General features: G+C 39.5%; 1 protein-coding gene across 3 annotated transcripts in view; it reads right to left on the bottom strand.

Annotated features, from left to right (window-relative positions):
* Positions 1 to 23,194, bottom strand: part of TRPC6 (transient receptor potential cation channel subfamily C member 6) — a gene marked incomplete at its 5' end in the record, with an annotated part of 99,764 nt that overhangs the window by 21,374 nt on the left and 55,196 nt on the right. For all 3 annotated transcript variants that reach the window (XM_080640527.1, XM_080640528.1, XM_080640529.1), the window contains 4 exons: positions 2,941 to 3,157; positions 8,927 to 9,091; positions 10,735 to 10,920; positions 20,180 to 20,954. In XM_080640527.1, coding sequence (XP_080496653.1) covers positions 2,941 to 3,157; positions 8,927 to 9,091; positions 10,735 to 10,920; positions 20,180 to 20,954 — 1,343 coding nt within the window. The remainder of the gene's footprint in view (positions 1 to 2,940; positions 3,158 to 8,926; positions 9,092 to 10,734; positions 10,921 to 20,179; positions 20,955 to 23,194) is intronic.

The following is a 23,194-nucleotide window of genomic DNA, read 5'->3' as shown; positions in this document are numbered from 1 at the left end:
GCCTCATAGACCTTACAGACCAAGAATTTAATTGGCCCTGGGCCTCAGCGACTGCATTCTGAAGTCTACTGCCATTTTTGTCCCACAACGATGCTTCCCATGGGCTGCTCCCAGCCAAAGAATGAGAGCACCCATTCTTGGGAGACATGCATGGGACTACTCTGATGGCTGATTTTGGCTCAAGGATGTCCTGACAGCCTTACTGAACTTCCCTTGGACTGCATGGAGATCTAGGATGCTTCTTCCCAACTTCCCTTCCCTCTCTCTCCCTCCCTCAGAATCAGGCTCACATCCCCGTCTGACAGCCCTTGCACCTTTCCTCAGCTCCCTCCCCATTTTCTCCCACATGAAATTTCCCTTAATAAAATTTCAATCTCCCTTAATAATAAATAATAAAACTGTCATATATTCAATCCTGTCTTTGCACATCCTTCTTGGAAGACCTGGACTAACATGGTGGAAAATGTTTGTCATAAGCATTTAAACATGCTAAGTAAAATATGCTATATATTCCATGACTTTATGTTTAAAGCAAGCACAACAAAAGAGTAGAAGGAATTCAGGATCTTATTCATAGCAGTGGTCTCTTGCTGGTGGAATTATTAATAATATTGCACATTCTCTCTAAAATTTAGTGTAGTACTTAGGAACATAGGTTTTGTGATCAAATCTCCAGGGATATGACCTTATCCCTCCACTTATTAGCCCTGTAATCTTTGGCAAAATATTTAAACTTTATAAAACTCAATCTGTAAAATGGGTATGATAGTAGTTTGCACCTAATTCATAGAATTGCTGTGAGACAAACAACTCATGTGAACTGCATGTCACTGTGCCTGGCACTTGGGGAAAATAACAAGTAAAATTTATTGAGCACTTACTATTTTCAAATTCCTATGATTGGCACATATTTTCTTCCTTAACTTTAAGAATCTTGCTTTATTAAAAAGGAGGGACTTTACCCTTCTTACCTTTAAGATACCCTACTCTCTGACGTCCTGCTTTCTCCTAGAGCCCTGTGGAGGAATATAATCTTTGGATTCCAACAATCAGTCAAACCTGCCTCCATCAAGAAGTCTTTCATAGTCCCCTAGTTGAAATTAATCTCCTCTTACTCCCAGCAACCACCTGCCACATATTCTCCCATTTGTCATGAACCTCTAACCAAGAACCTGCCATGTGTGTGGTCTCTGCCTGCTAACAATTTACTATGCGCTTTTCTCAAAACTAGAATTCAGTGCATCACAGAGTATGTGCTTTGATGAGAAGATAACTTCATTACTTTATTTTGAATTTTTCCATATTAAGAGGTGACTGGGATTAAGTTCATACATATTTTAGTGGATCAAATTTAAAACAGAATATACTGCATGTATACACTTAACCATGCACACACCTCCTCCCCCAACCCCAAAACTATGAGCAGGGATGAGAAAAATCTGAAGGCAGCTTTCCTTTTGTGGTCCCTGGGTTCCTGCCAGCCTCCTAATAGGAGATGGGGGAGAAATGAAACATAGGGATTAATGGGACATTTAAACTCATGTGGTCTAGTTGTTTCCAAAGCTTCCTCTCCTTCCTCCCATTTTTCCATCTTATTTCTCTTTCTCCCTCCCTCTCTCCCTCTCTCTCCCTCTATCCCTTTCTCTCTAAGTAGAATTATTGGTAAAAATATCTTACCAAAGCTTAAAAAACAAAACAAACACAGTGAACTAATCCACCTGAAGAAAGATTCCCTGTCTTATTTGCCCTGTGAGGCCACGAGAGCTGCCAAGCATAATTTGAAACCCACTTCTCCGCGGGGACCAAGCCTTGCTTGAACTTGTCTGGAGATGAGGTGCTTACTGTTCTGAAGGCTGCTCATCCCACTGCTGGATGTGCAGGAAGTATCCCCTCTGTGTGGACTGGCTGGTGCTCATTCTGCCTCTAGGGCAGTAGAGAAAAAGCCTGCTCCCTCGCTTTACATTTCTTAAAATAAAATAAATCAGAAACATCTGTGTGCTCATTCAATCTCCTCCACAGAGGCAGGTTTACTCACTGACCTGCCCCCAGACTTCAGTGTAAGGACTGCGTCTTATTCACCTCAGTATCCTCACTACCTAACAAAGGCACTTAATAGCTACTGAATTTATTCATTCATAAATAGCCAATTGAAATATTTTCCTATTTGCATTATATTAATGACAAGTCATATGTATGATTGATTGACAAATGGTGTGGCAGTTAACACTGCATTCCCTCTGTTTCTCTTACCACCTGGGAGCTCCACAGGTCACATAATACTGTAAGGTAGATGTATTATTATGCTACAGATTAGAAAACGGAGGCAGAAAGGTTGTGTAATTTGATGTATATAAAGTGCTTTGAAACCTGGCTTGGGGGTTCAGTTGGTTAGAGCATCATCCTGATACACCAATGTTGGGGGTTTGATTCCCAGTCAGGGCACAAACAAGAAGCAACCGATGAATGCATCAATAAGTGGAACAACAAATTGATCTCTCTCTCTCAAAAAATCAATAAATAAAATAAAGTATCATCTGAACAGTCTCTGATATGTAATGTTCCAAAAATGCAAAAATAAGTGGATATTAGCTTCAGTTCCTATTAAATCTCAATGTAAAATCATGTGGTTGTTTTTAAGCTTTATGTCATAGCTCTCCCAAAATATGAATAGTGGTTTTTCATCACAGATGGGGTTTGATTAATATTATCCTATTTATTTTCTTCCTGGGGGTCTTGGGGGGCATGTGAGAAGACTATGACTCTGATAATGAACCCAAACTAACTCTGCTTTAAAAACACAAAGAAAATCATGGTATGGGGCTGCATTGTGTCATGTTGCGTATATTTACTAGTATATAACTGATGTGTGAAGGAATCAGTGGCATTCAGTCCAACTGCTAAGGCTGCAAAAATAAATGATGACGGAAACTCAGTCTTTACCTATTACCCAGGATATGATGAGCATCTCCATCCATGAGAAGCAGGATGTTTTCATCCTGAACAACTGTTTTGCATTATCTGTGCTGGTTTCATTAGGAAGGAGTTTGGTGCCTTCAAATCTGTCAGCTGCATTCATGACTAGCAGTCCCAGAAAAATGGTAAAGGAGGCTGCGTGTGCTACAAACTTCATGAATGGTCCACGCATGATCTTCCCCATCTGCCACAACATATACCAAAAGAAAATCTTAGCTTTGTTTTGTACATCTTGCAAAACATGCATGCATATACACAGGAATAACCAACTACCTGTGTAATCCCATGTTCCCCTAAAGTGATGATGTATATTTATAAAACGAATGATGGAATAATTCTTTATGCTGCTATAAAATTTTGGTCACATTCCTCATCTACATATGTTGATGATCTGGGTAGATAATTAAATAAGTGAACTTTTCTATTAAATGATACGTAAATTCTTAAAACATTATATAGCACCGATAAAATAATATTTTAACATAATAATGACAAAAGGCAGAGCATAGTATCATTATTATTCATAAAAAGCAAATTAATTTAGTGGGCATGAAGTATTAAGGAAGCAGCAATAAAAATATCAAACTGAGTCCACTGTGCAATGTTGTATACTTCACTGACGTGGGTACATACAGTCAGGCCTCACGTGATGTCGCTATTTTGGTGATGTTGTAAATGGAGTAGAAGTCATAAGTACCAGGAAAAGAACTTCCAATGAGGAGAGGACAGGAGGGCAGTTCCCATAATGTACTGGGACACTGTCCTGGAATGACACTGGGTTTAAAGCCCCATATTTTAGGTTCAAGTTCCAGTTTCATTCCTTCATTAGCTAAGTGGCAATAAGTGGATTTCCTAGATTATGTGAAAATCAAATTCTTCCTATGAGATATGGAGACAATAAAAGCTCTCGTGCCTCTACAGTACAGGATTCATTTCCATCTGAGATGCACAAACTCTAGCTGGGGCCGAGGGTGGAATGTGTCTCAGGGGCTCTCTGCATCCCCTGACATGGTCAGCCAAACTCAGTGTGTGTACGCAGTTGTTTCTTAGGAGAAAGCCAATAGCTTCCAACAGCCTTTCAAATGAGTTTATTATTACAGAAAAATTCCTAAGTTAATAATACCAACAACACAGCCAGTATTTGTTATGTGCCAAGTACTCTGTTAACTCATATAATCAGTACAATCCAAAGAGGTAGAGGATACCAAAATGCCTATTTTACAGATAAAAAGCGACTGAGGAAGTGAGGTCCAGAAATGTGCTTAAAGGTCACACAACTCCTAAATGGCAGAGCTGGAATTTGAACCCAGGCATTCTTGTTTCAAAGTTAATTTGGTTTGCAAAGTAATTTCTTATTTTACTATATATATATATATATATATATATATATATATATATGTATATATATATCGCTTTTAAATATTATAGATCATACTTTTTTCAAGTATATATATATATAAATTCTTAGAGAAAACAAAGAAGGTTCTTTTTAGGTCAGTAATATGTATGGGGCCAGGTGGGTACTAGACTTATTGGGGGAATCACTTTGTAAGTTATATAAATGTCGAACCACTATGCTATCCACCTGAAACTAATATAATATGCGGTTGAAAAATTTAAAAAAAATTGAAAAATTTTAAAAAGACCTTAAAAAGCTAAATGCTGTATGGAAGAATGAAATCAATGTACTCTGTTTCTGTAAGTTTTGTTTGAATACATGGTTTTCAAAACCTTAAAAGTTAAGGCTAGAATAAATCATATAGTTCAGTTCCTTGTCTCTTGAATTTAGGCCAGACCAGACAACAGGATATTTGCATGAGAGTGTGTGCATGTGTGTATGTGTATGTATGTGTCCATATCTTTCTATAGTTTTAAGCCAAAGGATCCATCTAGCTAGATATATTTCAGAGCCAATCCAAAGTCACTTTGTGAAAATCTGCTCTGAAAACCATACTTTCATAAAAAAGCTCATTGACTCAGAGTACTTTTTTATTTTTTTAAATAGAACTCTCAAATAATCAAATGAGGGCAGATTAAAACACATGGGAAACAAAATGGACTTCATTTTTTGTTGCATGCTGTCCTTAGCTGTATTTTTTAAAAATATAGAATGTTAGCAAATGACCATAAATGTGTCTTTAATTTCTTTTTCCATGGTGTACCATGTGCTTCATTTTAATTCTACAATGTTTTACATGTGATTTATTTTAATCATGTATTATAGCAAATAAAAATGTAGCACACAATTTAATAAGTTCCTCACGGAAAAGGCTATTATAAATCTTAAACCAATTTTTAAAATTTTTCAATTTATTTCTCTGCTGTGGAAAACTGGGATGGGGCAATGACTGTTAGTTAGTGAAATCCATGGAATATGTATTTATATTCTGCCTTGTTCCAGAAAGAATCAGAGGCAGCCTTCAAAATATAAAGTTACCCCAAACACAAGAGAGCACACATTAAAATAGGAGAAGGAGAAGGCAAAGGAGGAGAAGGAGAAGAGGAAAGGCTGCAGCGTAGAACAGCGTTGAGAATAAAGCTGTCTATGTTAGAGTGGGCCACCGTCTGAAAACTCTGGAACCTGGGTTATGCTGTCCTGGACACACCCAGAGTCAATGTTCGCTTACTCAGGGCAGGGTGTTTGGTCTGTGCCTCACCCCTGACCTGGCTGGCCTACCTTCTTCATCGAGTTACTGGCCTTTATGTAACATTACACCTTTATTTTATTCAGAAGGGAGAGAGGAGAATCAAACCAGGTGTTTTTGCTGCTTATTAAACGTTCTAGTTCAAAGAAAACAAAACAAAACAAAAAACCTAAAAATTGGTTGGCAGGAAACTAAAATGGTGTGTTTGGATATTCATATCCTCCATTTTCTATTACAAACTGTAGCAGGCAGTTAGGTAGCATGAGCAGGGCAGGAAGGATGGGCCAGGTGCAGAAGGTCACCAGGCCAGAGCTCTCCAGGTGCCTAGTAACAGGGCAAAACTACAAGCCCTGCAGGACCTCTTCCGTAAGCACTGACCCCTGGGGATGACATCGAGGCCTCAGCTGTATTTCAGCTCCAGGGCAGAAACCAGCAAAAGCAGGGGGAGTGGCACCGAGGCAGACATCAGGACCAGCTGCACTGACGAATGAATCAGTGGAGACCATGGCCCTGAGGAGACACACCAGGAAAGCTGATGAGTGTTCCATTGAGCTCTTCTCCTGAGACCTCAGATAAAATCCCTCAGGATGGAGGACCCAGGATGGAGCATGCCTGTGCTTTTCTGCACCCTCTTCTTTCCCCAGAGTTCCTCTCTCCTCTCTCCTCTCTCCTCTCTTCTCTCTCTCTCTCTCTCTCTCTCTCTCTCTCTCTCTAATCTTAGTCTAACTTGTTTTCTGAGCCCATTTCTTTCTAAATAAACCTTTTTGTTATAATTTGTCTTGGTTCTGAATTCTTTCTCAGCCAGAACTCAAGAACTAGGGTTGCTGGTTAACATCTGGTGCTGTTTTCCCACCGCCAACAAAATCACTGAGAGTTGTGTTTTTCTTTAAACTAAGGCAGATTTTGGTACCATTTCATGGACTTTAGGAGTTTAAGTGATTTTCCATTTTAGTAAAATTTGTCATTTGTATCTCCTGAGATGTAAACAAATTTCTGGAAAAAAAACAAAACTGTAAAGTGAGGGACTCATCAATGAACGAGGTAAACAATTGATGTACCTGGAAAATTATTGAGTGGAAGCACTGAGAGAAATACTCGCTTTTAAATATTATAGATCATACTCTTTTCAAGTATTTATTGATGACCAAACACCTAACTCCAAAATACCAATAGAAATAGAAAAGGTTGACACCAACTTAAACTAAAATAATTTGAAACCACAGCATGACCTATGTTTATGGTAATGAGCATAAAGCCATTGATATTTAGATTATAGTGGAAAAACAGAATAAGTAAGGGCCAAGAAAAAGTTTCTGGAAGGAGAAGAGAGCCAATCTGAAAAAAGAAAAACAACTTCAAACAGAAATGGGACTCTGTCAAGGTGCACAGGCCTACAGTACAATCTGGCTTAACTTGCGTGGATGTATTGGAAAATAGTACTTTAAATAAAAGCATCAGTGTGGCTTAAGCAATCTTCCCCCATAAAAAATCAATTCTGTAACCTGCAAATAATGTTTATGTTCATTGCTAAATGGAAAAATTGTAAAATGGACTTTACCATCATGCTCCAAAGGCTAAATAACAGTCAGTAAAAGAGGTTTTAATATGAGAAGAAAATACCTTGACAGTGTCCTTTTAATTTGATTATTTGCCTCAGTGTTCATAAACGAGGATGGAAAACAGATGCCAGACAGAAACATGGCCAGGGAAGAAGAAATAGTGAAGGAAATAAGGTTAATTAGGATTCAATCAAAATTTAGGTAATGTGTAACTCTAAGGACTGCCAAAAATATTCGCTGTCAAAACACCAAACTCTCTGGAACACATTACGCTTTTGAACTCACTGGATAGGGGGAAGGACAATTATTCAGCTTAGAAAAGTTATTATATTTTAACTGATCACAGGATATATAATTCAAAAACTCCTCCCCTTTACATTCATCTTAAATCTCTAAAGACTTAGGAAATGTGAGTAGAAGCAGAACAGAGACTATATACATTGATATGACCTTTGTTCTACTAAGAACAATTCAGATTTTTTTTTTCGAAGTGCAATCTGTATTCCTATGAAAGAGGGAAAACAAAAAATCATAACTTTCTAGAAGAAAATCTGCTATAAATTCCTAATTCTTGTAAATCTCATTCTTTTCAACCTTTATATTTTAGAGATAAATTTGGGGCCTTATGTATTGTAAGGGCGATAGATTTTGCACTCATAAGAAAGTGCCTCGTTTCCAGCAGTTCCTATCGTCATCACCAGAAGTAATTATGAAGTTCACATCATATTTAAAAAGGAAAAGGCTTTGCATCAGGTTTCTACCAAAAGCTGCTGAGAAAAGTCCCTATTAGGCGAGAGCACCACACATGTGACTAAGTAATAAAACAATATGTTGGTAGTGGTGGTATTGGTGCGCAATCCCGCATTTACAAATGTTTGAAAATGAGTCATGTGCTGTTTAAGACCAGCAAGTGATTCAGCTGACATTTCTGCAGAGCACATAAATAGATGGCCCCGCAGACATGTTGCCATGTAGCTGTAGAATTATTTCAGTCTGTCAGAGTTGTAACTTAAACAGTTCCAGAAATGCGGCTTCCAAAGCATGAAAAATAAGATAGCTGGCAACGTAGGACAGACAAATGTCTGTGCCTGTTAACAGAATTCAAACATCTGAATATTTTTCAAGCTTGTTCTGTCACCAATGAAAGGCCAGGTCCATCTGAACATATTTTCAGCAAAGCCTGAGCAGATAGATTTGGCTTAAAAAGAAAAAAAAGGTTATCCAGGCTATTCTTAAAATAAATATTTTTCACTGAATCTACATTATATTAGTATTTTTTATATGATTGTCCTTTATTTAAATGAAGATTTATCAGGTCATATTAGCTAAAATAAATTTTAAAAATTTCATGTCAAATTTGCCAGAGGAAAAATAAAGAGAGGAAACACATTTATCTTTTATAATGTTATTTGAAATACCTTCTCAATGCATGCTATGTAACCTCATTTAAAACTATAAAAAGATATGTATAGACATGACTATATACTGCCATAGTAACTGAGGCTTTCTTTGGCATATTAACAGTGATGATATTACAGGTGAATGTTCCCCTCGTTGCATTTCTTTTTCTATTTCCTAGCTAATATATGTTATTTTTGCAACATTAAAAATAATAAGATTATTTAAGCCAACTATGACCTTCCTAAAATGTTCATTTGGGAAGTGAATTTTCCATGCATAACCGCCTCTGATATATTCAACTAGACATGCTTCTAGAAGACAACAGAGGTCCAGGTTTCACAGACATACCTTGCTGCACGGAGCAAACCAGTAAATGAGAGCCAGGAAGGGCAGTCCCACAGCAACAGCAAGGACCACGAGGAACTTGATTGCCATCGTCTGCTGCCGCAGGCCGGAAAGGTTCTCATACCATATGGAGAGAAGCTGCTGCTGACAATTTGGATGGGCTACAAACTAGCAGGAAAGTGACAAAACATTTAACAGCTTGATTAAAGAAAAGTTCAGCACAAACTATTTTCTTTTGTTCTAATACCTTGTTCTGTTATTTCCCATGAAAAATATTGTTAGAATTAAGGAACAAACATAAAGCATCTAGTTGACAGCAAGCAAGATGGCAGGATGTTCTAGTATGTATTAGATAAATTAGGAGATTCCAATTTATCAAACATTCCCTTGATAACAAATGGGCTTTCTTTCAAAGCATAAAATTTTTTTAAATTTAATATTGCGAAAAGATCCATCAATGTTTTTCACAAGGATGTTTAAAATTATACTAGAGGCCCAGTGCACAGGCTGGGGTCCCTCAGCCTGGCCTGCAGGGATCGGGCCGAAACCGGCTCTCCAACATCCCCCAAAGGGTCACAGATTGTGAGAGGGTGGTTCTCGGGTGATGCACCCCAGAATCGGGCTCCCTCCTCTCTGGTTCCAGGGTGTGTCACCCAAGAACCACAGCTGCCAAGTCACCACAGCTCAGCAGTTCCTGCAGAGTGTCTGCCCCCTCATGGTCAATGCGTGTCACAGCTACTGGTCAGAGTGTCTGCCCCCTGGTGGTCATTGTGCATCATAGCTACCGGTTGGCCGGTCAGGTGGTTGCTTAGGCTTTTATATATATAAATGGTTTTTTCAACTAGAAGGAACAATGGAAAAACCCTGCTAGTCCAGATATTTAAATACTTTTTTTTTAAAAGTATACCATCTTTCCTATATTGGCCTAAAACACTAAACTTATTTTATACTAAATTCTCATTTACATATATGGGTCAGTTTATGGACTGCCTATTCTATTTCTGTGTCATAAACGCTTTCAATTAAAAAAGCTTATTTTTCAGATTTTTTTATTCTCACATTAAATTTAGTAAATTAAATTTATTGAGGTAGCATTAGTTAATAACATTATATAAGTTTCAGATGTAAATTCTCTAATACATAATCTGTATATTGCATTTGACCTCCTCTATCCTCTTCATCCTCTCCCCACCCCTTCCCTCTGGTAAGGAGAGAAATAGAATGTTGATTCACTACTTTCTATACAAATTGGGAAGATAGAAAGGGGGTACATCTGTGCCGTTTGAAAACTTACCATAAGCATGTATTATACATTTATTATACAACTTAGCTTTAAAAACTTTTTAAAAAATATATCACACATAACCTAGGAAAGCAGTCAAGAATTCTGCGGGGGAGGGGTAAACCACATAAAAACAGGGAGTAAACATATTCCACAAATAAAGACACAGTTGGAGGAGATTCAAATGCGCTCAAGAAGGAAGTGGAACATAACAACCAACGGGACCCTGAGTTGGGTTAAACAGTGATGCCTTGTGATCTGGGCACACAAAAGTCATGGTTATGTCGTTAGTGAAGCACAGGAAAGTGGAATCACCCGTAAGGAAGCCTAGATTGTTAAAGACTGTCGTTCAGGGTAGGTTAGATGCCTCATAAACAGGCTCTCAGCATTCATTAGAGAATCTGCCTAAAGCAATTGTTCATTAGGAAAACCCAGCTCAACTGAACGATGCCAACCAACCCTTCCTTCGTCCTTGTTTAGCACCAATACAAACAGAAATAATGTAAGTAGGCTTCATGCCTAACCTTACTTTTTTAACTTCATATTTAATGGCAAGCTTTAAACGGCTGAGATTTGGACGACTGTGGTCTCTGCCACTGTGGTGTATTTCAACATCCCCGTTCAGAATGGCCTCCACTTCTTCGGTATTTCTGCACAGATCAAGGAGTCCAACAACAAAATCTTTGCACTGCATCGACAGTTTTTTATAGTCATTCTAGGAAAGACAAAACAAACAACAGCAGAAACAATAATGTAGAAGTAGCACCTTTTACTATGATATTCAGTGGAACCTATCAGTCACTTGGTTTGTGGAGAAAACCGTTTTCAGTTTACTGTTCTTTTAACACTCCTTCATCGCTGTTCTGCTGAGTGATCTCTGAAATAGCACCATAAAGACTTTCTTCAGGTCCTAAAAAAGGAAATGTGTCTAAAGCATAATCGAAGTTATCACAAAGTAGTGTACTGTGCCAAGCTCACCGGCTGATTCAGGAGAAATACAAAATAAACAACTTTTCCCACTACTCTGCATACATCGTACCTCTTATGTTCACAACTTCATCAGCGAGGCACATAACAGGCACTTGACAGGTCTTTGGAAGCCTTTGTAAACTGCATTGTTTAACTTGAGGAATAGGACTTTGGAGAGATTCCGGAGAAAAGCAAACACATGTCACTTATATACTTAATAAATGGTTATTGAGGAACTTTATATGCCAAACACAGGGTCAAAAGGCAAGTCTAATATAAAATCTACAAATTGTGGTTCTTTTCTTTGGAGAAAAGAAAGTTTAATGAAAAAGCTTCCATTGTCATTTATTACTGATAACCTCGTATTATGCTGGCAAGATTTAGAGAATGCACATCTTATTTAAACGCCAAAACTCCTGACCAACATATACAGCATGAATTCACATGTTCATTCGGGTCTTTTCTAATATTTCTTTCCTCTCCATTCTATTACATTGAAATAAGACCGTTCATAACCCAACGTTAATCAAGAAACCTACTAGCTAGAGCTTGTTGCTTTGTGAGAGGATGATATTATTTCATTTAATCTTCACAGTCTCCTGCTCTGTTAGGTTAAATAATGTGTCCAACTACCCTGCAGCCACCAAGTGTCAAAATCAGCCTTTAAACTGAATACTGTTTGGCCCCCAATTCTTTGCCTTTAAGAATTAGGTTACTTTATCTCTTCTTTGTATGTTGCTTTCTATTTTCATCTTGAAGAACTGGCAGACAGGCAGGGCAAATACTACTCCCATTTTGCACATGAAAAACTAAGGTCCCTTGAGGTTACAACAGCTTCAATGGCAGAGTATCCCCCTTAACGCCAGCTTTGCAGATTCAAAGGTAACTGTCTCCTCCATCCTGAAGCCACCAATATGCTTTGGAATGAAAAGATCCCTTGGAAAGATCCAGAGAGAAATATGTTGGAAAATATGATTGCCTCTGGGTGTCAGTCAGTAAGTAATATTTTGGGGAAGTCTATAGGAAAAGAGCCGATACTGGGAATGTGGGAAACACCTACTAGGGCACCTCTCTGCAAAGCATGCCAAGTGACCTTTCAGTTTAGTAACTTATAAACAGGCTGCACATCGCTAAACCGCAGGTGCAGACAGTTTATATAAAAGCAAACTGATGAAACAAATTATATCTTAGCTGAGAATGGTTTAAACCAGTTCTAAAAAGACATCTCGTCGGATAGTATAAACAGAGGTACAAGGAAACAGCTTTACCCTTTCCGTGAAGTAGTCAATTAGACACTGAGGTGTGGACATGCAGATGTTGTACATACTCGTTCACTGTACTCTAATTAGAAACCTGGACTTTCAGGGATAAATATTCCTTTAATTATATCCCAGGTCTTCTGTTTTTTAGCCACATGATCTTAAAACCACCCTAAGAGGCAGGTGCTATGATTGCTCTCATTTTACAGTTGAGAAAACTGAGGTTTAGTGAAATTAAGTAAGTGTTAAAGAGATCATACGTGCAAAGTTCATCACAGGGTGATGAGCATGTAGCAAGCATCCCATAAAACAAAATTATCTTACTTTGTATCATCAGAGGCAAGATCTGAAAACAGGCCATTTCCTGACATTTGTTAAGAGCCCATGGAGCTCTGACAAATTCTAACCTCTCCTCTTTGCAGTGCTCAGTGTGGGTGTAGCCATAGTCATTTCAAAGGCAAAAACGTAGTCGTCAAAATCAGTCCCCTGTAAGATTCTAAGAAGGCTCATGGTGAAATCAGACATTTAAAAAGAGAGTATGAGCCTTGGCCGGTTTGGCTCAGTGGATAGAGCGTCGGCCTGCGGACTGAATGGTCCCGGGTTCTATTCTGGTCAAGGGCATGTACCTCCGTTGCAGGCTCAATTCCCAGTAGGGGGCAGGCAGGAAGCAGCTGATCAATGTTTCTCTCTCATCAAAGTTTCTAACTATCTATCCCTCTCCAATCCTCTCTGTAAAAATCAATGAAATAAAATAAACTAAAATAAAATAATAAAATAAAGTAAATAAAAAGAGAGTATGACCCATCGGCCGTGGGTGACGCTTTTGAGGAGAATCCATGTGGACAAAAAGTAAAGTGCAGGAGCTTTGTGCTGTTTCACACCTTGTTTCCAACTTGCTGCTGATTCTCACGCGGGGGGCGGGGTGGAGGGGGACAAAATCCCATTTTAAAAAAATAAAGAATAAGACTCTGCTTTTGGAAATCTATGCTCTTTCTTTCACCTTGGGGATCCATTTACAAATGTTTTCATATTTCAAGTTCTCAACAAATTGACGTGAAAACTCAGAAGGAAATGCTGGCAGCAGTTCATTAGCAGATGCAGCGGGGAATTTGGTTCCTTGAAAAGAAAAGGGAAGCTGGCGGGTTGATTTAATTCTGGGTCAGGTCTTTGGGTCACACCCTCACCACACACTATGAATCAGAAGTGAGTGCTCGCCTATTAACCTTTGAGTTGAAAAGAGATGACTGATAATGGGCTCACAGAACAGAGTTTAAGAGATTATAAGACATAAAAATGTCCCTGTTAGAATTATCTTTTCAAAGGGTCATCTTAGTTGCATATGACACAGTAGAAGAGATGTTAAGGTCTGTAATTTTAATGTCTGGCTTTCCATTCTGTATAAAGATTGAAGTTTGCTTGATAGACATTAACAGGGAAAGGGCAAGCCTTAATTCTCACTGATCAACTGCCTGGGCTTTGGAGAAGGGCAGACCTGGGTTTGAAACTAGCAGCAATCACTTTGAAACTAGCTGCATGGCTTTGGGCAAATGACTTAATCCCTTAAAGCCTCAAAATTCTCAAGTGTAAAATGAGGATACTACAGTACCCACTTTCAGGGTTTCTAGGAAGATTATACCAAATATGAATACCAATTTCTGGTAATTATTAGGATTACTAGAGGCCTGGTGCATGAATTCGTGCACCAGTGGGATCCCTCGGCCTGGCCTGCGGGATTGGGCCGAGACGGGCTCTCCGACATCCCCTGAGGGGTCCCGGATTGTGAGAGGGTACAGGCCAGGTCCAGGGACCCCACCGGTGCACGATTGGGGCCGGGGAGGGATGTGGGAGGTTGGCCAGCCAGGGAGGGACCGCAGGAGGGCTCCAGGGTGTGTCTGGCCCATCTTGCTCAGTCCCGATCGGCTGGACCCCAGCAGCAAGCTAACCTACCAGTAGGAGTATGGAGCGCCTGCCCTCTGGTGGTCAGTGCATGTCATAGCGACTGGTGGACGGGTCGACTGTCTGCCCCCTGGTGGTCAGTGCACGTCATAGCGAGCAGTTGAGCAGCCTTAGCATATCATTACCATATTACGCTTTGATTGGTTGAACGGCTGACCGGTTGACTGAACATTAGCATATTAGGCTTTTATTATATAGAATTATTGTTTTCATTATTTTATAAACAATATTCAGGTGTTCTCATTCCCTCGTCACAAAGCTGTGCTAACAAATACAAACGCATGTTGGGATTCCCGAGCAGCATCTTCATGCGTTCTTTAACAAATATTCTAAGCACCAGTTGTGCGACAGGTACCATAGTCTTACTAAGACAGGTGTTTTGTAAAATGACACTATGTACTTGAACATTAAGGTAAGTACAGAATATTATTATCTATTAGCCAGCCATGCTTCTTGGGACCACACGCAATGTCAGATCTTCCCCGTTCTTCAGAATAACTGTCTCTGAATGTCACATTGTCACTGAGCTCTGTTACAGCGGGTGTAGGATTAGCAAGCAGGTATTACGGTACCCACTGGGTGGGATTGTGAGGGGTATGAAAGTTACACTACTCTAAAGAAAAGAGAAAGCCCTGTCCAGTTTGGTCAGTGGTTGGAGCATGGGCCTGCAGATTGAGGGTCGTGGATTTGATTCTGGGTCAAGAGTATGTGACTCACTTGCAGGCTCCATCCCTGGCCCGGTAGGGGCCCATGCAGGAGGCAGCTGATCATGTGTCTCTTTCATCTCTCTCTCTCTCTCTCTCTCTCTCTCTCTCGCTCTCTCGCTCTCTCGCTCTCTCGCTCTCCTCTCCTCTCCACTCTCTCTAAAACAATCAATGAAAAAATATCCTCGGGGGAGGATTAAAAAAAGAAAGAAAGAAAAGGGAAAGAGATGAGATACAATTTCAAATGTGAATTAAAGATTTTTGTCAGATATAGCAGATGTTACTGACGTTCACGTTGATTGTTGCCATCATGAGCGGCTACATATTTAACTTAACATGGTATTTGATAACCAGTCTTTATTATTCCCTTCATGTAGAAATCCTCGGGTCCCCCGCAGCCTTTATTATTCCCTTCATGTAGAAATCCTCAGGTCCCCCTAGAGCCGCAGTGAAGTGAACCCATGGCTGTGGGGGCTGCGGCCTCTTTCCATGCAAACTGCTGCACTCACTTCCCTCCTCATGGCTGACTTGCCTTAGATCTAAAATTCTGCCCTAATGAGGTTCTCCCTCCATCTACTTCAGATTAGGGTAGGAAAGGCAAAGGCAAAGGCAAGAATATACACACTCGTACATTAGTGTGTTTATGTAGTTTATGTATCTGCCTCTCTCAAGTAGGTTCAAACATCCTTCAGAGCAATGACTATTACAGATCTTACTCATGTTTGAGTCCTCACAACCTAGTGCAGCGTGTGGCACACAGGAGGTAATCCAAAATTTTGCTGAGTGATGTAAAGAAAGGAACATGGCTGGGTACAAAACATACCTGGGTTTTTATTCTTGCTCTACTACTTAATAGCTATATAATCTTAGGTTACTTTATTTTCTGGCCCTCTGTGGATTTCCCCTAATTATGGAGAATGCAATTGCTGCTATATCATAAAATTATAGTGTAAATCACTTAGAATAACTCATAAAGCTCAAAAAAGGTACTTTGCCTCCTTCTTCTTTGGCCTGGATCCCAGTCCTGTGCTTCTGATGCTGTGATTCTGCATTGTAGGCTACTGAGTACTTTAGTGACACTCTTTGTCACTCTGCTAAGGTCTGATAACAGTTACACTGGATTTCTGCTAACAAAAACTACTTTTCATCCCTGTCAGATTCTTAGAAGATATTTCTCTTTCAAACAATGCCAGACATTTTGAACATCTGCACACCAGAACATAGCAACGGTTTAAAAACAGATGAAGCAGGAGTTTCTCTACCTTCCCGGTTCTCCAAGTCAACAGCAGAGGCAGCTGGAGGGCCGTGTGCATCTGTGGGCACAGATCCCTGGGGAGACATGAAAAAGCTGCAAAAGCTCCAGAAAGCTATTTATCCAGAATGACAGGGATGATGACAATCCCTGGAGCATAAAGAGGTGATAATAGGGTAACACTGTCTGTTACTACCAACGACCTAACGTATCAATTAGTTCAAAAAGGGTGTAAAGACATAAGTCATAGGTACATATTGAGATGCTAAAAGAAAATTAGAAATTTAGGAGAATAAACTTGTTGACAAAACCATCCCTGGTATTGATTTCCTTGTCTGTAAGATTATTCTACCTTATCTGAGCTTAGTTTTGAGCCAAGGAGAAAAGTCAGGAGTCCTGTTCTGTTTGGTATCAAAAAGGCAAGTTGTGGGTATTCCTTTTTATTATTATTACTAGAGGCCCGGTGCATGAAAATTCATGCACTAGAGGGGGGTCCCTCAGCCTGGCCTGCCCCCTCTCACAGTTCAGGAGCCCTCAAGGGCAGGAGGCAACCTAGCGATCAGGGCAAGGTGATACCCCCATCACACCTCTGCTGCTGCCACTGCCGGCAGCACAAGCCTCGGGCAGCCCTGGGCAGCTGGGGGGCTGAGGGGACTTGGGGAATGTGGAGGCAGGCGCGTGGAGCAGCCGGACCCACCTGGGGGCCAGCCCGGCAGTGCTGCATGCCTGCCACCCCAGCAGGGCTGAGGGGACTGGGCGCTGCCATCTTGTAGCTATAGGTGTCCCCATCTCTGAGGGCGTGGCAGTCAATTAGCATATTCCCTCCTTATTGGCTGTGGGTACTGCCATCTTTGTGAGGGTGTGATGGTTAATTAGCATATTCCCTCTTTATTAGATAGGATTGATTTGGTATTTGCTATAAAATTTAGACTTAGTCCATGTTTAAGGTGGCTGAGGTCTCATGTGTCCAAAGCAAAAATTTATTGTTAAAAATTTAATATGAAAGTTGAATTTGAATGAGTAAATAACTTTTGAATTTAATTTCTCTCCATTCTCTTTAAAGTCATGTAATTCCTCAGGCCTATTAGTTTTCTTCTTATTCCTGTGGCTTCATCTAATTGTTAGGTTTGTGTGTTGTGGCATGGTTGTACCTCTGCATGGAGCCAGCTACAGACCTGGTGATATGGGTAATAAATGCAATTTGTTCAGTTTAGGAGATTCAAGGTGCAAGACTAAAATTGCCCGTGAAACTCAATAGCAACTCCTCTGGCCTCTTTTATTAATGGACTATAGCAAGCATGTCAAATTCCTGGCCTGCGGGCCACATGCAGCCCACAATAAATATTTTTGTGGCCCAGCCAATATAACAGTATGTAAGAAACTTTTAATAAAAATTTCATAACTTTTTACAATATTCTGTTATACATAATTATTAATAATGAATTACAACATTTGCTAATGACTGATTACTATAATCATGTTGCATTCATTTCCCTTACATGCCTTACATGCAGGCACACCATTTCTCTCCACTAATACTAGCAGCAAATATTTTAGCAGCTGATTGCCACGTCATTAGTCTTGGACTGACTTGTTTGGTGTGCGCAACAGGAAATATTTTGCTTTCAGAGAAGAAGAAAAGTAGGTTTATTTGCATTACGCTTATTAATTTGTGTAGTTATTCAGTGTCTGGTAAGTTAATGTTCAGGAAAAAATATTAATTTTTATTAAAATGGTCTATTATTTTATGTTAACAATTACTCATTTCTTTCAGCCCTTTGTATTCAGCATCTCTATAGAAATAAACCTACGTTTCTATGAAAATTGAAGCTTTTGTTTTTCTGTAGCCCACATAAACTTAAACCTGTTTATTCGGCCCATGTTATCCTTTGAGTTTGACATGCTTGGACTACAGGCTATTATGGAGGGGAGAAGCTTAGGAAGTTATATGTTAGAGCTTACAAAAATCTTTGTGAAAGATCATATACTCTGACTCACAAAATAGATTAGTTGCCTTCAAACTGCGAAGACTTTCAGGGACCATAGAACATTGATAGCTTTAAGAGAATCAATTTCCAGATCCTCAACTTTCCTCAAACTAATTTCCTTAAAAATATATATTTTGCCCTTTTACAAAAGAATTCTCCACTCTTACCCACCCATGTAGCCAGCAATAAGGAATCCCCCTTTAATGATTAATCCAGGTCCCATAGACCCTGAGGGGTCCCTGAATTTCCCTGTCCTAATACACATCTCTGTTGAACTTAACGCTTAGTGATAGAAACACAATGTGCTGGTTCATGTTAGGATGTTCTGAATTTAGAAGCATGATACTGTGCAGTGACAGGAACAATGATAACTTTTGTTTAATATATTTGCCCCTTCATTCTCCAACAATTGTCAAAAAACACATCCTTCTTGAATGAGAATCTAGGGAGAAGATGGAAGAGAAGGCTTTGGTAGGGAATACTGAATATAAAAATAAATTTTTCATGTACTTAAATGTAAATGTGATTCTTTTAAATGAGTATTAATACTCATCTTCAGGAGTGTATCATTAGCTAGAATGAAAGGCATCGCAAATGGCCAAGGTAGAAAAAAATTAGTGACGATGATTCTTTTTAACATGACTCGGAATGGTTTCTAGGACTCAGAATTTTCCTAGGACATTGGCTAACACATATGGATAAAACTGTTATGTGATTTCTTTCCGATCCATTGTGTATAATTTAGAAAGGTAGTTACTGAATCATATCAAGAAATATTTATTCTGCCCACAGTTAACGCTTTTTAAATTTTATTTCATAAAATCTTTAATAATTTATATAGCTTATTAACAAAAACTAAAGTAACATGCTAGCTGCCTCACCAAGATATTCTTAGCAGGATATCCCTTTTAATCTCATTAAATATATAACAAAAGTTCGAACACAATTAATCCCACTAAAATTCATTTCTGATAAGAGTTGAGCCATATATTCAAAATTTACTTTTCAAATTTTGTATATATTTGTTATATTAAACAATGTTGTTTAATGTATGTAGTTTTGTTCAAATGCACAAATAATAGATGTAAAGTTAATTCTTTCCAGAATATTTTTAATACCCAGAGCCTTATGTCTCTCAAGTTAAACTGTGACTTCCTGCAGCTTGTTCATCTTTCCGACCTCAGCAGCACTGATCACCATACTCTGAATACAGAAACAGAGTTTTATAGGAGAAGGAACCTAGGTTTTAGAGTACAGCACAGCTGGATTCTGATCCAGCTGTCATTTACCAGTTGTGGATCTTGGGCTTTACTTAACCTTTCTATACCTCCATTTATCCATCTAAAAAGGAAGTAATGCTGCCAAAACCGGTTTGGCTCAGTGGATAGAGCGTCGGCCTGCGGAGTGAAAGGTCCCAGGTTCGATTCCGGTCAAGGGCATGTACCTTGGTTGCGGGCACATCCCCAGTGGGGGGTGTGCAGGAGGCAGCTGATCGGTGTTTCTCTCTCATCGATGTTTCTAACTCTCTGTCCCTCTCCCTTCCTCTCTATAAAAAATCAATAAAATATATATATAAAAAAAATAAAAAGGAAGTAATGCTTCTCAAGGTTGCGGTAAAGATTAGACATAATAACTGTAAAATGTTTAGTGTATAGCAGAATATCTCTAAATGCTTGCCATCACAATTTTTACTACATATAATTATAACAAAGAGCTTATTGAAAAAAAATGTAAAATTGCCTACTGTCCACAGGAACTAGCACAATGCGGAGCACACAGTGGAAGCTTGTAAATATACCTTGACTTTGACCTGTGGAGAGTGAAGTCCTTATTGTTAAAGACCCACCTTGAACTCTTTCTCAATGTTGGCCAGCACTGCCAGCTCATTGCTAAGCTCTAAAGCCGTCATGACCGGATCTTCGCTAGACAAAGAAAGGTAAGCTGGACTTGCCAGGCCTTTGTAGGCATTAATCCTAGATCTGGAGTGGCTAAAGGAGTCATGTTTCTGTTTCTGGTTGCATTCGCTGCATTTGCAGAAATAATCATGAGGCCGTTCAATCCTAGCACCCTTCCGTAGGAGCGTGTGCACAATTTCATATTCCTGGCAGTGGGCGGCCAGAATGACTGGAGTCACGTCATGGGAGAAGCGAGTCCCATCCTCATCATAGGCATAAAAGTCATCTTGCTGGAGTTCAGACTGGCTGGGGCTGGTTGCTAACCTCTTTCCTTCAGCAAAAGCTGGATGACTGAGAATGGCTTCCACGATCCGAACATAACCTTTGCTGATAGCTAGAAGCAAGGCGTCCCCAACACGAGAGAGGTTTTCTTTCTTGAGTAGAAGTTCTGTAATTTCCAGATGCTCGTTGGCCACTGCCAACTGCAGGGCATTCTGGCCCATGTAATCCACACAGTTAACATTGAGTGAGAGGCATTCTTCCAACATTTTTCTCACCACCGGGATGTTGCCATATTCAGCTGCATCTAAAAAGCGTTCCTCCTCCACAGATAGGCTTGTTAAGCGATCATTAAACATGTATGCTGGTCCTCGGTTAGCTAACCTTCTCCCCTTTTCCCGGAGAATTGTCTGCCGCCGGTGGGCCAGTCTGTTGTCGGTGCCTCGGCTGTAATAAAATAGAAAAATTGTGAACAAATCATATTAAGAGCAATTTAGTGTGCCAAATGACTTGCCATCTAATGCAATCCTCAAGTATATTAGATATTGTCTCATTGTCTCTGGACCAACTATAATATAAAATGAAGATGCATTTGCTGGGGCTGACCAGCCAACCATGAGCGACGGATGAATGATCACTCTGATACAGGTTTCTGTGCTTCCACACAGGCATTTATTTGTTAATGGATTCCAAGAACTTATCCTTTAAGAAAGCCAAGCACTTTGCATATTTTAACATTCCAATTTGGGGTGAAGACTGGTGATTCCCATAATCTCTCTGTGCCATTCATATAGATATTAATACATGTTTTTTAATCACAGACAGTATAGGCATAAAAAGACCCATAAGCAGTCACCATTCAGAGTATGAAAATATTTTTTAAAAAGTAGAAAAATATTCCTAGAAGTGGGGTCATTGGGTCAAATGGGAGTTCCATTTTTAGTTTTTTGAGGAAACTCCACACTGTTCTCCACAGTGGCCGCACCAGTCTGCATTCCCACCAGCAGTGCAGGAGGGTTTCTTTTTCTCCACATCCTCACCAGCACTTGTGGTTTGTTGATTTGTTGATGATAGCCATTCTGACAGGTGTGAGATGGTACCTCATTGTCGTTTTGATTTGCATCTCTTAGATGATTAGTGACTTTGAGCATGTTTTCATATGTCTCTTGGCCTTCCTTATGTCCTCTTTCGAAAAGTGTCTATTTAGGTCCGTTGCCCATTTTTTGATTGGGTTGTTTATCTTCCTTTTGTTAAGTTGTATGAGTTCCCTGTAAATGTTGGCGATTAAACCCTTATTGGAGATGACATTGGCAAATATGTTCTCCCATGCAGTGGGCTTTCTTGTTGTTTTGTTGATGGTTTCTTTTGCTGTGCGGAAGCTTTTTATTTTAATGTAGTCCCATTGTGATCCCACTTCTAGGAATATATCCCAAGAAACTAGAAACACCAATCAGAAAGGATATATGCACCCCTATGTTCATAGCAGCACAATTCACCATAGCTAAGATTTGGAAACAGCCTAAGTGCCCATCAGCAGATGAATGGATTAGAAAACTGTGGTACATCTACACAATGGAATACTATGCTGCTATAAAAAGGAAGGAACTCCTACCATTTGCAACAGCATGGATGGAGCTGGAGAGCATTATGCTAAGTGAAATAAGTCAGTCAGAGAAAGATAAACATCACATGATCTCACTCATTTGCGGATTATAATGAACAACATAAACTGATGAACAAAAACAGATTCAGAGACAGAGAAGCATCAATTAGATGCTCAAACCTCAGAGGGAAGGTAGGGGAGGGGAGGGGTAAGGGGGAGAGATCAACCAAAAGACTTGTATGCATGCATATAAGCATAACTAATGGACAGGGACAGCAGGGGGGTGAGGGCATGTATGGGAGTGGGGTGGGGGGGCAATAGGGGGATATGGACACATATTTAATACCTTAATCAATAAAAAAAACATTGGAAAAAAAAGAAAATGAAGATACAAGCTACAGAATGGGAGAAAATAGTTGTAAATCACATATCTTATAAATACTTGAATCCAGACTGTTACAAAGTATTCTCAAAACTCAATAATAAGAAAATAAACAATCTGAATTTTTAAAAAAGTGGAAAAATAGCAAATCCATTCAAATCAACATATCCTTATTGAGTCCCTCCTATGCCAGGGCCCGACATTATATAAGGCCCAGACAAACCAATGTGGAAAAAAAAAAAAAGGAAACATTTCTGCCCTTATAACTCTTGTATTCTAATGGGAAAATGGGCAGTTAGCACAATACCTTGTTATCAGCTGTTTAATTTTCATGATAAACTTAAATAGCAGGGTCATCTAACCAGGCTTATAGGAGAAAGTGAGTTGCAAAAATTAGGAGGATGAGTAGGAGTCAGGTGACAGTGTGTTTGGGAAGGTGAGACAGGGGTCAGGCTCTGGTGAAGAGTTTTCTCCAGGAGAGGGACCACTCTGATGTTGATTTGGCACAAGGTGGTCCTTGGAGGTGAGTTTCTAGAACAGCAGCATTATTTCCGGGTTAACAGATGGATGTGGTCACCAAAGAATTGTTGTATGAGCAACCATCCATCATCTTCCTTCTGAAGTTCTGAGCTCTCTTCCTCTCTCTCTCACATTTTTTCTGGCTTCTAATAATCTCGTTAGCCTTTCATTTCCCCTCTTGTC

Source organism: Plecotus auritus (assembly GCF_963455305.1).
Source record: "Plecotus auritus genome assembly, chromosome: 9".
Lineage (NCBI taxonomy): Eukaryota > Metazoa > Chordata > Mammalia > Chiroptera > Vespertilionidae > Plecotus > Plecotus auritus.
This window is presented reverse-complemented; position numbering and strand designations above follow the sequence as displayed.